The 16,835-nt window shown below is 36.0% G+C and overlaps 1 protein-coding gene across 7 annotated transcripts in view; it reads left to right on the top strand.

Moving 5' to 3' along the window:
• Positions 1 to 16,835, top strand: part of KATNAL1 (katanin catalytic subunit A1 like 1) — a 77,660-nt gene that overhangs the window by 31,799 nt on the left and 29,026 nt on the right. For all 7 annotated transcript variants that reach the window (XM_045797020.2, XM_045797021.2, XM_045797025.2 and 4 more), the window contains exons 4-6: positions 7,989 to 8,157; positions 14,671 to 14,798; positions 15,390 to 15,495. In XM_045797020.2, coding sequence (XP_045652976.1) covers positions 7,989 to 8,157; positions 14,671 to 14,798; positions 15,390 to 15,495 — 403 coding nt within the window. The remainder of the gene's footprint in view (positions 1 to 7,988; positions 8,158 to 14,670; positions 14,799 to 15,389; positions 15,496 to 16,835) is intronic.

Below are 16,835 nucleotides of genomic sequence, written 5' to 3' on the forward strand. Positions count from 1 at the left end.
TTACATTTTATCCAGAATTCCTACTTTAAAAAAATATATATATTTCTATTATTGTAAGTTCTTGAAGGTCTTATCCTACAGTTGGTTGGCTTTGAGGACTCTTGTTTCTAGTTTAGTGAGGAGCTCCTCAGCAAGGCTTTAGTCGTAGGATTTATGTGCGGACAGAAATGGATGTCCAGTGTAATTCTTAAAATATGGATATGTTTTTAGCTAAATTTTAAGCCTCTTGGATGCAGGGGCCATCTCGTTTGTTTTTTGGCCTTCTCATTTGTTTTTTGTGTCTGCAGGTTTTCAGAATAAGAATAATCTTAGGACTTGACTGCACACTAGACAAAGAACTGTGAGATATCTAAAGTTCAACTGTTATTATTTTCGCATTTGTAGAAGTTGTGTAGCCTTTATACCCTGTAAGAATGCCATTGTCCATTCTAGTTTTAAGGTCTTGAGAGTTAGGCAGAAAATAAATATTTTAAGGTTTTCAAGTTTAAAAGTCTTTAGGGTTACATGGAAAACACAGGCTTGTGTATCTTTAGATAAAGAAGAGCAAGTTACAATCAAGTAATTAACCTTCCCGAGAGTGGTGGAATTCTACCATTAGGCTAATGAATCAGTAATGTTATCATCCCCTCTCCCCCACCTTTGAAGAGATAGAATGACAGGCTAGCAACTTTAAATAAGGATTAGTGTATCCCATCCAAATTGCTGACAAAATTTCATTACCCTCCTAGCTCTCTGGTTGTGGATAATATAAAAATGTTAAGAAGGCAACCCCCATGGTATTAAATAGGATTGTGTAATATTTGGTGTGAGAACGTCAGTAGCTCCAGATCTCATACCAGCTGAAATTTCTGGTTAAATGTTACCTTGGTTAACTTGGATGATAATTGTCTTCTGTAGTGGCTAAGCATCTTTCAACTCTAGGAAGATATAGAATTAATAATAGAAATGTCTAAGAGAATCAAAGCTGCAGTAATATTTTTCTGTTAAGGGATATGTGTATGTTTGTTATGTTAGTGAGGGTGATAAGCATGCAGTTCCAACTTAAAATGTATTTTGGAATAATAGAAATATAATAATAATAGATATAATAATAGGAGAGGTTTAGGCTTATCTTAAGTCTAATTTACTAGGTTTATAAAAATAATTTATGTGTAAATTATTATGCTTTATTGAGTAAGGCAGTTGAGGAACTAAGAAGGAAGTAAAATATATCACATTTATAAATGTAGGTAAAAAATTTTGGTGGCATTTAATTAACCAGGTATGAAATGGGACAAAACATGCAAAAGCATCTTTAAAATGACTTCTAAAATCTGCCACCCTTGTGCATAGGAAAAGATTTATAAGCTGAATCTAAAAGCTTTAAGGAATAACTGAATTTTTGCATTTTTTTTTAACTTTAATAAGTTGAGTATTTTAAAAATCAAAGTAAGCTTCTGAAGAGTACAAAAATTACCCTTGTGGATACAAAACAGTTCATATCAGCATGACCTATATAGTATTCAATGTATTTCTGGATGTGATTGATTTGTTTGTTAGATAATGAAGGAAGACTTAATATGGCCTTTCATATTGTATAGCATACTGTCTTACATTCATTAAGGTTTCAGATATTTATTGAAAAAATTAATATTTTGAACAGATTCCTGAATATATCATAATAAAACATTCATTTTTAATCTGATAGCAAACAACTAAAATTTCTGAAGTTTTTTTTTGGAACTGGAACTTATCATTAAAGGTTAACTTTTGTGAAGTCACTTGATTTACACAGAAGATGTCACTGCAATTCAGTAGGGAAAGTGACAAGAAAAGTCTTGTCACTAAATGCTTCTGGATTAATTGAATATTTATTGGGAGGGAATCTTGACCCCTCCTACCTCACACCGTATAGAAAAATTAATTTAAAATAGATCATTACCTAAAATGCAAAAGGTAGTAAGAATACGCTTCAGAAGAAAACAAGGAAAGGATATTATCATGTTCTTGGGGTTGCAAAGATTTATTAAACTTGTCACTAAAGTATTAAAGACAAAAGACTGATAAATCAGAATTCTAAAACTATGAACTTCTCTTCATGAGGGGACACACCATTAAGAGTGTGAAAAGTCAAGTCATATACTGGGAGAAGATATTTGCAATGCATATATCTGACAAAGGACTTGTATCTAGAATATATAAAGAATGACAGTCAATAAGAAAAAGACAGACAACTGATTGAAAAAAAAAGTGGACTAAGGACTGGAATAACTAGTTACTCTGCAAAAGACCATGTTTACGTGGCCAATAAGTGTATTGTTGAAAAGATGCCCAACATCCATAGTCATTCAGGAAAGGTAAAGTAAAGCCACAATGAGATACCATTACACCCCCACCAGAATGGCTAGGATGGAGCAACTGGACTCTCATACATTGTAGATGCGAGTGTAGAATGGCATCACCACTTTGGAAAACTGTTTGGCTATATTTACTAAAGCTAATCTTACGTATACCTTATGATCCAGCAATTCTATTCCTGGGTACGTACTCCAAAGAAATTATGTTTACCATGAACATAATCCCCATATTCATAGAAGCTTTATTTTTTATTTTTTTTTAAAGATTTTATTTATTTATTTGACAGAGAGACAGCCAGCGAGAGAGGGAACACAAGCAGGGGGAGTGGGAGAGGAAGAAGCAGGCTCCCAGCAGAGCAGGGAGCCCGATGTGGGGCTCGATCCCAGAACCCTGGGATCACACCCTGAGCCGAAGGCAGATGCTTAACGACTTAGCCACCCAGGTGCCCCCATAGAAGCTTTAATAATAACCTCAAATGGAAAACAGCTTAAGTGCTCATCAGCAATAGAAAAGTTGTAATTATAGTTACACAATAGAATACTACACAACATCGAAGAAAGATAAACTCATGCTACATGCAGGAACATGGATGGATTTCATAGGTAATGTTGAAAGAAAGAAACCAAGTGCAAAGTATGGACTGTAGGATTCCATTTCTCTGAAACTGAAATAGGCAAGCCTAATCTATGATAATAAGGTCAGAATAGTGCTGACCTTACCGGTTGATACTAACTAAGAGAAACCATAAAAAAGCTTTCTGGGATATTGGGAAATGTTCTATGTCTTCATCTACAGGTGCTTATGTGCTTTAAAATTTGTTGAGTTGTGTAATATATGTACATTTTACTGAACATATGTTATAACAATGAAAAATAGAGTCACAAATTTTATGAAGTATTATCATCTCCACCTACAGAGGAGGAACGTGAGGCTTATAGATGTTAAGTGATAGGCTTATATAATCAGTGATTGTTGGACCCGGGAGTAAAAAGGCACCCGGGTTTCGGATTCTAAGTCTGATGCTGACTTCAGATCGCCATGCTGTTTCTCTGTGAAGGTAGTAATAGTGTTTGCAGTGTTTTTATGTCAATATAACATCCAGCACAGTTCCTATACTTATTAGGTAAATAAGAACTTCACTGATTTGAAAAAATAGCAGTCATGTATTTGATGAGAGTGGACATTAAAATTCTCCATCATTGGGGCGCCTGGGTGGCTCAGTCGTTAAGCATCTGCCTTCGGCCCAGGGCATGATCCCAGCGTTCTGGGATCGAGCCCTGCATCGGGCTCCTCCACTGGGAGCCTGCTTCTTCCTCTCCCACTCCCCCTGCTTGTGTTCCGTCTCTCGCTGCCTGTCTCTCTCTATCAAATAAATAAATAAATAAAATCTTTAAAAAAAATTCTCAATCATTAATGTTTAACATCAAATCATAGGTCCTCTCATTTCTATTTAACCTTTGTTTTTTTGTCTCCTGATTTCTTAACAAGTTAATTTCTCTTGGACTCAAAAGTCTCATAAATTAACTCCAAGTTCTCATAGCAAAAGTATCATTGTGAACTACTTGGAACTTATGTTTCTTATCTTTTTATTAGATAAGAGATGTTTCCCTGTTTATTTAATTCTGGAGTTATAGGTTATACATAAATATAATGGCAAAATAAGATTATTTTTCTTTCTTTTCCAGAAGTTAACTTTAAGCCATCTGGCTTATGTTCTTGGGCATATCTAGGACCTGTTCTGAATTACTTACTCTTTACCAGAATTCTGACAATTATGAACAAAAAAAATTAGAATAATTAAGCAGAATGCTAGAAGAGATAGAGCTCAATAGATAGGAATCTTAAGAAGGAGCCTGTATAACAATTGGAGAAACTTGCGTTAGTGTCTTACACCCTATTTCTTAATATGGTGTGGAGTGAAGGGCCTCTTTGAAAGAGGTCTTTTTCCCTTTGACTTCTGGAACCACAAAAGAGTGGTGCTATAATACAGACAGTTCTCTCTCTGTTGCTTGATGTTTTATGGAGGTTTGCCAGGCAGTAATCTAGTAGGTCAGCTAAGGATGTGAACTCTGAGCCCATGTCACTAGGACATGTGTATTTCTGGAACATGACAAAAACTTTGTAGCAACTCTATAATTTCACTTTTTAGATGCTCAGATCTTTTACTTAGTGGTGTTGCAGTATAATCACATTTAAAGTTTTATTAACTACTGAGTAGATAATGTGAATAATTAAAATTTATGTAAGGTATAAGGAGTCCCATTACAATAGCTTCTATGTACCCACCAAGGAGTTTAAGTTAAAGAACTGTACAATTACTCTGGAGACCCCGTATGAGCTCCTTTGCATCTTATTTCCCTCCCTCTCCCCTTTCAGAGTAAGACACTGTCCTGAACTTGGGATTTATTATTTCCTTGCCTCTCTTTACTTTTAGTACATATATTTGTGTCCCCAAACAATATCCTATGTTGCTTACTGTATGTGTCCTTTGAAATTACTTTTTCAGTCAACATAAGGGTCCTGAGATTCATCTGTTGTTGTTGCACGTGGTTACAATTCATGTTCACGTGTATATTGTATCCGTTATGTGAATATATAATAATTTATGTATCTGTTCTGATACTGGACATTGGGTTGTTTTCAGGTGTTTGCTCTTACAAGCAGTGCTGATAACATTTACATATAATATGTACATATAATATGTAATATATATTACATATAATGTTACGTATAACATTTACAAATAATAATAAAGTTAGTATGGTTTAGAATGAGGAAATCCTGGGTTTTGGAGGAAATTAGGCTTATTTGCAGATGATAGAAAAAGGCCTATTCCTTCCCATTCCTAGAGGGAAATACAGGAGAACTGAGCACAGCGTAGACCACCCAGTCTTTGATCTGCGGGTCTACCAGCTGTTCTCTCCATTTGGAATACTGTCAGCTAGTACAGTGTTGTCTTCTCTTTGACCAGTAGGGCAGAGGTTGATGATGCTGTGTAACCCTACTGACGTCTCTCTTTCAAAAGAGACTAGTAAAATAAGCCTTGAGACTTATTTTTTACCCAGCCTGGAAGCTGTCGCCGAGTCCTTAAATTGAAGCATGACATTGTGCAGTGACGCGCGAATGGAGGAAGTGCAGAGCAGAATCAAGGATGTCCTTTGGGAAGTTGACAGAGTCGGTTACAAATGTAGTGTCAACTTGCAGTGAGATGGAACTGAAGACTCACAGAGCACAGGCACGCTTTCTGTGAGATGTGCGACTTGCCACAAGGCACAGCTGGCTCCCTGAGCAGTTTCATTCAGACCGTTTATGAGCCTATCAGAATATTGAGTGGCAGGACAAGGTCAGCAGCGGCAAACGCTTGGAATGCCGCCTGTGGAAGAGCTTTGAAATAATTCTTCTCCCAGCACAGCTTTTCCTGAGCTGGATGCATGTGCAAAATGGGCTACAGCAGGACTCCGAAGCAACTGTTAAACAGCAAGCCGAGGCGGGGAAAGCACAAGCTGAGGAGGCAGAAGTGTTTCAGGGTTCTCTACCATTCAGCCCTAAGCAGCGAGGCCTAGCGGGCAAGCCGAGCAGCTGAGAGCAGCCTGGCATGCAGCTGGAAGGGACGGGCTTGCTGTTGGGGAGCAAAAGCTTCAGGCCGGCTGTGTGTCTAAAAAGCAGGCCCATAAACAATGGCGGACTATTTGAATAGCAGGCGCAGCTGCTCACAGAAGGGCAAACTTGACGTGGGTTCTGTGTGGAGGAGATTGTTGCTCTCATTTTATTGTCTTCGGCCTTGCCCGTGGGTCTGATTCAGGAAAGACATTTATGCATGCACAAATCTATAAAAATAAAAGTCAAGTTCTGCTCTACTGCGTTCTGCTCCTTCATCAAAATAGAACAAAAGTTCAGTCAGAAAACAGTGGTTGCAATGAAATAGTAGGAATAGAGCATGTAACATTTTTAGTTCTTTTTAATCACTCTCATCACATTTTTATTTTATTGGCAGATGCTTAAGAGATTAATCATGCACTAGAACTAATACCACAGTAATATCTTTATATTTGAAAATGCCTTGTAGCCATTGTTCTCTATGCAATTTTCCAGTTCCTTTTCTGTGATTTCTTTCACAAGATTGCTTATTCATCTTTGTCTCCTCCCAGGGCCTAGCAAACTAGTGGCCGCCATATACCTCCTAATAGGTGGTCCATAAATACTTGTTTAGGTGGGCTGATCTCCCCGGATTCCAATGACAGCATGTAATAACCCAATAGACATCCAATTTTCACCGATTTCCCTCATCCTTAGCAGTTTCATGCAGTGGTCTAATTCCAACAGTCTGATCATGCTCTGTTAGACCTGCTGTATATCAACAGTCTTTTACCTTTGTTGCCTCGAGTTTGCATCCTTCCTGGCTTTTCATCTTATTTTCCTGTTTTGCTGGATTCCAAGTTATATACATGTGTCACTTCTGATCAGTATCAGGAAGAGAGACTCCATGATGAGTTAGATCAAGTAAAAGCATGAAGTTGGAAAGGGATAATAATAGGTATGGCATACGGGTAAAAAAAGGACTACGCATATGGGATCTGAAGGGCTACAAATATAAAGGCAGAATGGTAGAGAGAGAAAAGATAGAAAAACAGAGGCAGAGATAGTTCAAGGAAGAAGAACTAAGATTAGGCACAGAGCCGATAGTGTCCCCCCAACACCCAAAGAGAGACCTGAAATACTGTGCTAAGAAACCTCAGAATTTTGCTATTGACATGTTTCTTGTTACATGAAATAAAATGTGCCACTTTGTGTGCATTGTTACATTTATATGTTTATCAAAACTTTTTAAAATTTAGCATACAACATTATATTAGTTTCAGGTATACAGTGTGATGGTTCAGTATTTTTATATATTTGTGAAATGACCACCACAAGTCTAGTTAACATCCTTCACCATACATAGTCATCAGAGTTCTTAATTCACATGTGGGGGCCTATGTAATTTGAATGATCCTGTGATTTTTTTTTGACATCGTCAAAGCATGAATAACATTTTCATACATAAATTAATTTGTATGTAAAAAGATGTCATTGTTTATGCTACCGTTTACCATTTGATGACTGAAATGTTGGATTTTCCAGTATGGAAGCACAGGAAATCATTATGATTGTCAATAAATTAATAAACTATGCAAATAGACATATTTTGAATTCCTATCCTTTCAGCTTTTAATGGTTTTGTAAAAATTGAAGTGTAATTGACATTTAATAAATGCTTTTTTTTTTTTAAGTTACTTAGTTTTGGCTTAGGACAGTAATGAATAGAGTAATTGGCTTTCCATTACACTATTATTAGATGGAAATAGTCTGTATTGCCCTCTATTGGTGATTAATCGTTATTTTTGACAAAATAATTGCTGTTATACATATTTATATGTGTTTAAAAATTGTGTCAACTGGTGTATTTTACAGAAAAGCACTTTTCTTTTCTTTTTCTTTCTTTTTTTTTAAAGGAAAGCACTTTTAAAAATTGACCTAATAGTTGTAACCAGGAATTGGCAAAAGGGGGACAACTGAGATTTGGGGCTTCTTGATTTCATAGTTTTATTGACTAAAGTAGTTTGAAATAATTTTGCCTTTGATTAATTTTCGTTTTAATTTTTTCTTGTCAGAGCTCCACCTCAGATAAGGCGTCCCAATCGAGAAGTAAGACCTCTGAGGAAAGAAATGCCAGGAGTAGGAGCCCGGGGACCTGTAGGCCGAGCACACCCTATATCCAAGAGTGAAAAACCCTCTACAAGTAGAGACAAGGATTATAGAGCAAGAGGAAGAGATGATAAGGCAAGACTCTCTTTATAACTCATTCCCTTGAAGCCCATGACTTTTGGTGCATATTATAATTTTTTTTGGCTTTTCAGGTTGCCCCGGTTTTGACATGGAAAAGATTTTTTAAAAATCTGATTCAAAAACCTAAGCATTCTTTGCATTTTGAAGGCCATTCTGCAGTGCTAGTAACCTCAGAAGTATATTTAAAAAAACGCACACACAGATCTTTAGTAAAATGGATCTTGGAAAAAATATTCAAAATAAAGTTTTAAAACTTAAAATATATTTTAACAAGTATTCTAAATTAAAATGAACAATAAATGAAAACCGTTGTAGGGAAAAGACTTATAAAGATATAGATTTTTTTCCTCTTAATGAGAGAATTTTCCTTGGTCGGGGTTCACTATGTATATTTACTTTATCTGGGAAATTGATGGGTAAATGAACATAGTACTGGGTGGAAATTCTGTAATGCCCTTAAAATGGATTTTAGATAATCTTACAGAGAAGGGAGCCAGCCAGGATTATCCGGCCCATCTTTTAGCCTTAATTTCAGTGAAAAGACAAAATTAGATTTTTAGTGATAGCATTTCCTGTTTCCATTGTAACATCATACATGAATGATGACTATTATTGAATTGCCACCAAGAAGTTTTAAGTTTTCCTAGCTAGAGGTTCAGGGTATGTCCTCATGTTGATGCCATGAATTTATAATGAAAATATAACTTATCACTAATAGCAAGTTGTTATCCTTTAAAATTCGATGCTATGTTTGAATATTTTTACCATGTATAATTTCAGTCAGATCAGGACTCTGCATAGGCCACCTTCCCAGGCCTTGTGCATATTTAATCTGTGGTAAAATAAAACTGGTGTTTTTTGAGTGTTTCTATTCATGAGATAGATTCAAAGATAGATTCTAGTTATTTTTTATAATTTGTCAGAGCTATTATTACCAAAAACAGTAAGTGATTCCATTTTTGATACTTGTTGGGATTCGTGAGGGGGCACTAATTAATGAATGAATTAATCATTCCTGCTGGTGAAATTGAACTGCTTTTCCACCATTATCAAAAATCATCTGAATAGATACTTAAAAATCTCTATCTTATGTGTTATCTTTGTTTCTTCCCTTGTTCTTCATTTTTGTCAACTAACCTTGGTTTGCATTTTAGAGCATGAAGTAGGGCATGAAGTTCAACCCTCACTCTGCTAGTAATTTTTAGGTAAACTTTTAGAACCGGGTGGGGAACTTTTAGTCTTTACCTCAATTTCCCGTACCACAAGAGAATAATCTTGCTCATGGTTTATTGGATGCTTCCCTGCTAGGCGTCATTCAGAGTGATTAGGCAGTAATTCAGGGAGCAATCCCATGAAGTAGGTGGTCATCTTATAAATGAAGAAACCGAGGTAGAGAGCTGAAGTACCTAGTCCAAGGTCAGAGAGGAAGGAATGGAGCTTGGAATGGAATTTGTGAAGTCACAGATCTTTTTCTTCTTTATTTTAGGATTTTTTCGTATTATGTAGTTATCCCTACCAAACTAGATTAAAAATATGGATTGGATTTGAAAGGAGTCCCAGAACAATTAAATAAACGTTGATTTTTAAATGTGATTCGTAAGCAGAGAACAAAGCAATGAGGCAGCATTTGTTGAATGTCAAATTTTTCTGAAGATTGCAAATTGTCTCTTAAAAAGTTCCAAATAATTTTCTAAATCTTATTCTTTCATTGACATGTAAGTACTCAGAATGTCACTGGAAAGTAAGCCCTTTATTTAAAAAACACTCTACAGTTGTTTGAAGATAAAAGATGTTTTCTGAGTCACTTTGGACACAAAAGGGACAACAATTTAGGAAAACAAACTCATGCAAAGTTTATTAGAATTTGAAAAGTGTACTTGGTTGAGTTATGATTAACGTGAGCACTCAAATGCCCATTAGAATACTAGTGTCCTTAAAATTCACTGAAGGCTGTGATAGGGTTTGAGGAAGTTTAGGTGGAACTGATAGATACCCACGGCCTTTGAATGCTAATTGGAAAATGAGTACCTTGTATTGGAAGCCTCCTCAGAGATATAGTAGTCCCCAGTGTTGTTGGTTTTTAAAATTAGTTTTGTGCATTGCAACCAGCTTAAAAAAAAAAAGGAGAATAGAATAGAAAAGTCAGAATGCTTTAGTGATAGTAAGGACACTGTTATTTTGAAGAAAAATATTTAGTTCTATGAATATATATAAAAAGCTTAATCATATAATTATATATTAATATATAGTAGTCATTGCAAATGAATTTATTATTTTGTGTATTGGTAAATGTTCAATAACTAGTTTTCTGAAAAAAGTGTGTGTCTACGCGTTCATACATTATTATAAGTCTGACTGATAAAAAGGATGTATAGCACATAATTTACAAATAATTAAATACATAGTACTCTTTACTGTAAATTCCGTAGAGCCAATGGACTCTCACAGAATGCCTTCGCTGACTTTTGTTCGGCTCTTACATCTGTAGCCCAACCTATGGTTGAAATTAATTGAATAAAAATGTAGTTCTTACACGAGTGTTGGTTGGTATTTTTTTTCCATTACTGAGTAAGATGAAAGTAAAACAGTAGAAATGCATGTTGGTACTTCACTCATTCATCAATTATTTGAGCAGCTTTGATGAAGCAGTTAATAGTTTTCAAATACTGGAAAAATATATTTCCTTAATTTTTGTGCTATTACAATGTAACAGCTGCAGAAATGGCATACTTTTAAGTTTCATCTGTATTATTAACATTTTCCCCATTGTTTTCTTAAGTCTAGACCATTTACAAAACAATAAATCAAGCCCTGTTTTGTGGCATCAGCTGATTTCTGTGATATAAATACTTCTGTGACCCATTTCAAGCTACCAGCGAGCTGTCAAGATGTCGCTGAGCTGAGTTGAGATGAGCTTGGACATCCCTGTGACTGTGGGCCAGTGGTTTTTTTTTTTTTTTTTTTTTTTTTTTTACTAATTAGCTAGTAATTCTGATGTTGGGAGCTCACAACCTAACAAGAGCAATGATCCCTTTGTTAGAGCTTATTGTTAGAAAATTGTTTTGCTGATCTGAAATTTGTATCTTTTGTTACTTTCTATTGGTCCTGGTTCTTTCTTTAGGAATAATATAGAGGAAATAGAAGTAAATAGGTAAGTTGGTCATGTGGCTCCATTAGTGTTTTCTTCTTCAGCTTAAATGTCTCTAGTGTCCCTGACCCTCCTCTGTATGATGTGGTTTTTGAATCCTTCGTTACCCTGGATATTCCTCTCTAGGTGCAATTCACTTGTCACTTGAAATGCAAGACCCAGAGCTAGTAACTGACTGTCTTTCACTTAATCTGCCAATGTGAGAAGACATGTAATAAAATGTAAAAACGATTATTTGTGCCTTAGGCCAACTTGTGTCATTAATTGACTTTAGATAATATTGGGTTAGTCACTAATTTTAGCCTCATTTTTTTCACATGGAATGATTAGCCAATACTGATGAAAGATCATTAACAAACCTTTCCTTGATAAGGGTAATTTAGATGTTAGTAAAAAGATGCTAAAATATTTTCTTTAATGAGGAAAAAGGTCTGTCAGACTTCATGCTAAAAATCAAATTCTTGCTAATGTTGACCTTTGTCAATTAATGTGAAGATCTAAGCAAAGATTTCTAAGATGATTTCAGTGCTATTGCAGCTATTATTATTATTATTAGAAACTGTTCAGGTAATAATATCTTGGGTGAGGTTATCTTTATTACTTGAAAACGATGTCTCTTTTTAGGAATTCCAGTTAATCTAGGTCATTAACCGAAACCACACTTACTTATATTTAATATCCCTATTCCAGTTTATCTGAGTATTTGTTATGAAGGATAATGGTCACCCATTTTGTTGATTTCCCAATGTCACCAAATTATTTATTTTTAATTTATCTAAATTTGCTTTTAACAACCTCACCATTTTGACTTAGAAGAGTTCCTAGAATCTTTTTTGGACTACTTAATTTGTATTCAAATCTCATCTCTACCTTTGATAAACTTTGGATTCTAGGGCAAGTCCTTTGACTGGCTTACACCTACATTTCCTTTTTTGTGAATTGAAAGGCTTGACCTTGAGTACCGTAATGCAGGCTTTTCTTTCCCTATTTCTACTTCTCCCTTTACCCCATCCTTCATCCACACAGTAGGCAGAAGGATCATTTAAAAATATAAATCAGATCCTGTCATTCCCTATTTAACACATTTCAAAAATTTCCCAGTGCATTTAGAATAAAATCCAAACTCCTCCGTGTGGCTTATAGGGTCCTAGGTGAGCTGGCCTCTGCCTGTCTCTCTAATCCGTTTTATTTGTTCAGTACCTCTTAGTCACATGGAGCACTCAGTTTTTTTCATAGCATTTCATAGTTTATGATTAGGTGTGTTTTTGTTTTGTTTACTTGTTACTTGTTTCCCCTACAAGACTAGATGCTCAATGAGGGCAGATAGTGTATTTCCATTCACTGATAAAACCTAATGCACAATGAAATGTATTAGACAGATGCTCACATAATTATTCTTAAATCCTCTGATTCTTACTACTTTGAGGTAAGTGTATAGCTTTTTCTTTCCCTTGGCAGTGTTTATCATGTCTTCCCCACCACTTTGGCATTCATATTAAAATGGATGTCTACTTACATTTTTTAATAATAATTTTTTAGTAAGTCTCAAATTACAGTGCCATAGGATGTCATGTTAAGTCCCAGATATATTGGTTTCTGTTGCATTCTTTAGTTGATTTATTTCTAGAATTTTTAAAATGATTACAGAGAATTTCCAGTGATTTGTTTGAATGTGACTTTGTAGCCTTGTCCTACCTGTATTATAAAGTGTGATTCTAGGCTGAGCTTATTTTAAATTTGTAGATATTATGTTTGTTGTGTTAGGTATGCCAGAAATGTACTCTTTTTCATAGTGTCAATATTTGTATCTATCATCTGAGATACAAGAATCTTTCTGAAAATTTAGCTTAATATTGTCACTGTGCTACCCAGAAACAGTAAATTATTCATTTTTTGGGTCAGGTCACCAAGAGTGCTGTTTGGTCATCTACCTAGTGGCTTAATGAACTCAAGCATTTGCCCAAGGGGAGCCATTTAGTCCCCTGTCAGCACTTATGATCAAGCCTATGGTTAATCTCAGATGAAGTGTGGTAGGAGAGGTTCTTCTGTTCTGTCTTCAGATTTAAGCTTAGGAAATTCACCCATTTTTTTGACTACTTTTCCTTTCCTTTTTTTTTTTTTTTAAAGATTTTATTTATTTATGTGACAGAGAGACAGCCAGCGAGAGAGGGAACACAAGCAGGGGGAGTGGGAGAGGAAGAAGCAGGCTCATAGCGGAGGAGCCTGATGTGGGGCTCGATCCCATAACGCCGGGATCACGCCCTGAGCCGAAGGCAGACGCTTAAGGACTGCGCTACCCAGGCGCCCCTTTCCTTTCATTTTTGTATTAGACAGTAACTGTGGGGCTGAAGCTCTAGGGAGGTATTTGGCTCTGTCCCCTGAAGTAGTTCCAGTGGTTGAACTATCTCAAGCAACTGAGCGCATTTCATTTAAAGCTCTTCAAAGCTGAGTAAATCTTGGCAGAACCCCATAGAAACCAGAGCATGTAATTCTTTTTTAAAGCCACCATATTATTAAATAAAGAATTTGGGGTAAAGTATATTGCTTTAGTGGTCTTAATAATACTATTTAAAAAGGTCCTTTTACCATTATCATTACAGTGACTTTGTGATGTGGTCCAAGGACTTTACTGGGAAGAAACCCTGAATCCTGGGAGGTGCTTAGAGTAAGAGGGAAAAGGCTATGCAAAATGCAGTTCAGAGTCCCAAGGCTTTCCTCATCTGCAACCTCTTTCTCGCTTTGGAGGATTCATAGTTTGTAAAGCTCTTAAGCTTTAAGCAACTCAGGCATGAGATGGTCTGATGTTGTGCAAAGGGCAGAGGTTCGGGGAGTCAGGAAGAGCTGCATTAAAATCTCTACTCTGACATTTAATAGTTATGAACTTGATTAAGGTACTTCACCTGAGTCCCAGTTCCTTATTTGTAAAAATAAGGATAATGATACATACCTTGTTGTGAGTATTAAGTGAGATAATGTATGTGAGATTTATTGTCATATAGTAGGTTCTCAGTAAATTAATGTTGTTTCTTCCTCTGCATTAATATTCTGTATATTGTTTGGTGGTGGTGGAAATTCCCCACATCCACAAATTCAGAAGTATCTAGCAAGGATCATTTTAGACTTACTTGAAACTGTACCCCCAAGGATGTAAATGTGCAGAAGTGTGTAATAAAGTTAGCCAATTCATCTGTTTCTGATGAAATAAACACAGGAGGATGGCGTTTGGGTAATCAGAAAACATTATCTGAAAATAATGAAAAATTACTTTAAAATGATTACATTATAATATTTTGAAAGCTCAGTGATGTTAATTAAAGTATCTTTTTATTGACCAGTACTTTTTTTATACCTGTCTCCAGGGAAGGAAGAATATGCAAGATGGTGCAAGCGATGGTGAAATTCCTAAATTTGATGGTGCCGGGTATGATAAGGATCTGGTGGAAGCGCTTGAGAGAGACATTGTATCCAGGAATCCCAGCATTCATTGGTAAGTCTTTTAAGTTCTTGAGTTAAAGCAGCAGAGAAAACAAGTTATTGGTTGGCCTGGTGTCAATCTTTTCTTATTATCCATGACTATGACTTCATCCGTAATAAATGCATGTGTAGAATTGACAGGACAGTTCTTTCCAAATCTAACCAAGACATTTTACATGTTAAGTTGTTGTTGACATAACTGACAAAGGTTGTTAATTGAATAACATGTTCTAATTAGGGATGCCTGGGTGGCTCAGTCAGTTAAGCATCTGCGTTCAGCTCAGGTCATGATCCTGGGGTCCTGGGATCCAGCTGCACATCAGGCTCCTTGCTCAGTGGGGAGCCTGCTTCTCCTTCTGTCTGCTCTGCCTGCCGCTCTCCCTGCTTGTGCTCTCTCTCTGACAAATAATAAGTAAATAAAATCTTTTAAAAAAAAGTCCTAATTAATAACGGCAGTATGTTTTCATTGATCATTTTATGCAGTATTAATTAAAGTAGTATTCTTAATATAATAATTTCATAAATAAAAAATTTTAAAAATTAGTATTGACCATAAGTCAAAGGTATCCATGAATAAACATGAAACTTTGCTGCTTTTGCAAAGGGATGACATAGCGGATCTGGAAGAAGCTAAGAAGTTGCTAAGGGAAGCTGTTGTTCTTCCAATGTGGATGCCTGACTTTTTCAAAGGGATTAGAAGGCCATGGAAGGTGAGCATTTATTAAAATAAAATAGGTATAAAAATGATGTTTGCATGATAATGAAGGACAGCATTGTGGTTTCTTTATGCGTTTATTAACCAGGTTAGTAAAGGTTGGAGGAGGTTTGTGTATACCCTAAATACCTGGATTTGAATTTGTAATTGAGGTATGTTGCCTCTCAGAGGAACAGAGCCTTGAAACTAGTCTTTAGTTAAATCACTCCCCTCAGGTTTGCTGGGCTAGGGATTAGCTTTAAGAATTTTCTAGTTGTCTGTTTCTGTAAATAAGTTAACAAATAAGTTAAGTAGTAGATAGTCTTAAAGAATAAGTATTTGATCAAATAAATACCTTTCTGAAAGTTGGTATATTTCTCACTTATTAATTGTTTTGATCACTTCATTTGGGCTTGGTATTATTCTCAGACATGCCTTCCACTTTAGAGTAAAAAGCCTGCTCAGGACTAGTTCCCAAGTCCGTTGTTTTTATTTTAGCATATTAAAACACCCTTCTAACAATGGCTGCCTGGAGCTTTTTGGTCTTAGTCATAGGCAAAGGTTTCCTTTAATCTGATCGGTAGAGTGAAATAAAACCATGATCTTACTTTGCCCTTCAGAATTAGCTGGGAAGATTCTCAGTATTCTTCCTCTTTTGACGTGCCGGAAGGTAAAGAGGAGGAGAGATTGTATATTTACACAGATAGCTTGGGATACTCCTGGCATTTTGATTGTCTTCTACAACTTAAAAACTTTAATAGACTGGTGTAGATTTACCTAATTTTGGTAACATTACCATACATTCCCTCTTTATTATAACTTTTAAAACAATACTTAGAAAAAAGTCTTAAAATAGGTATTTAAGGGAGTTTTAAGACAGCAGGCATGGTAGGTATAGCCCATCTATCATGAGCACCTTGTAAGTCTTTACTGGGAAGGTGATTTGCACATGTAGAAAGATCACCTTGGCCAGCAGTGTGACGGATGGACTGGAGATGGGCATAGATAAATATAGATGAGGAATCTGACGAGGAGGCTGTTGTAATAGTCAAGCTGAACAAGGAGGACCTGAACAAAGGCATTTGTTATTTGGCTAGTGAAAAATGGGTAGATTTGTGAGAGGTGTTTAAAAGGTAAATGATAACATTCTGACTGTTTATAGGGAGAGGGACAAGTTGTATGACTCCCAGATTCCAGGCTTGAATTGAAGGAAAGTGCAATTATTTCTGACACCAGCAACCCCAAATTGGGCTAAACCTCACAGGTTGAAGGCACTTTTTTTTTTTTTTTTAAAGGTTTTATTTATTTGACAGAGAGAGACAGCGAGAGAGGGAACACAAGCAAGGGGAGTGTGAG

This window comes from Ursus americanus, chromosome 10 (assembly GCF_024610735.1).
Source record: "Ursus americanus isolate L20-20 chromosome 10, mUrsAme1.1.p, whole genome shotgun sequence".
NCBI lineage: Eukaryota > Metazoa > Chordata > Mammalia > Carnivora > Ursidae > Ursus > Ursus americanus.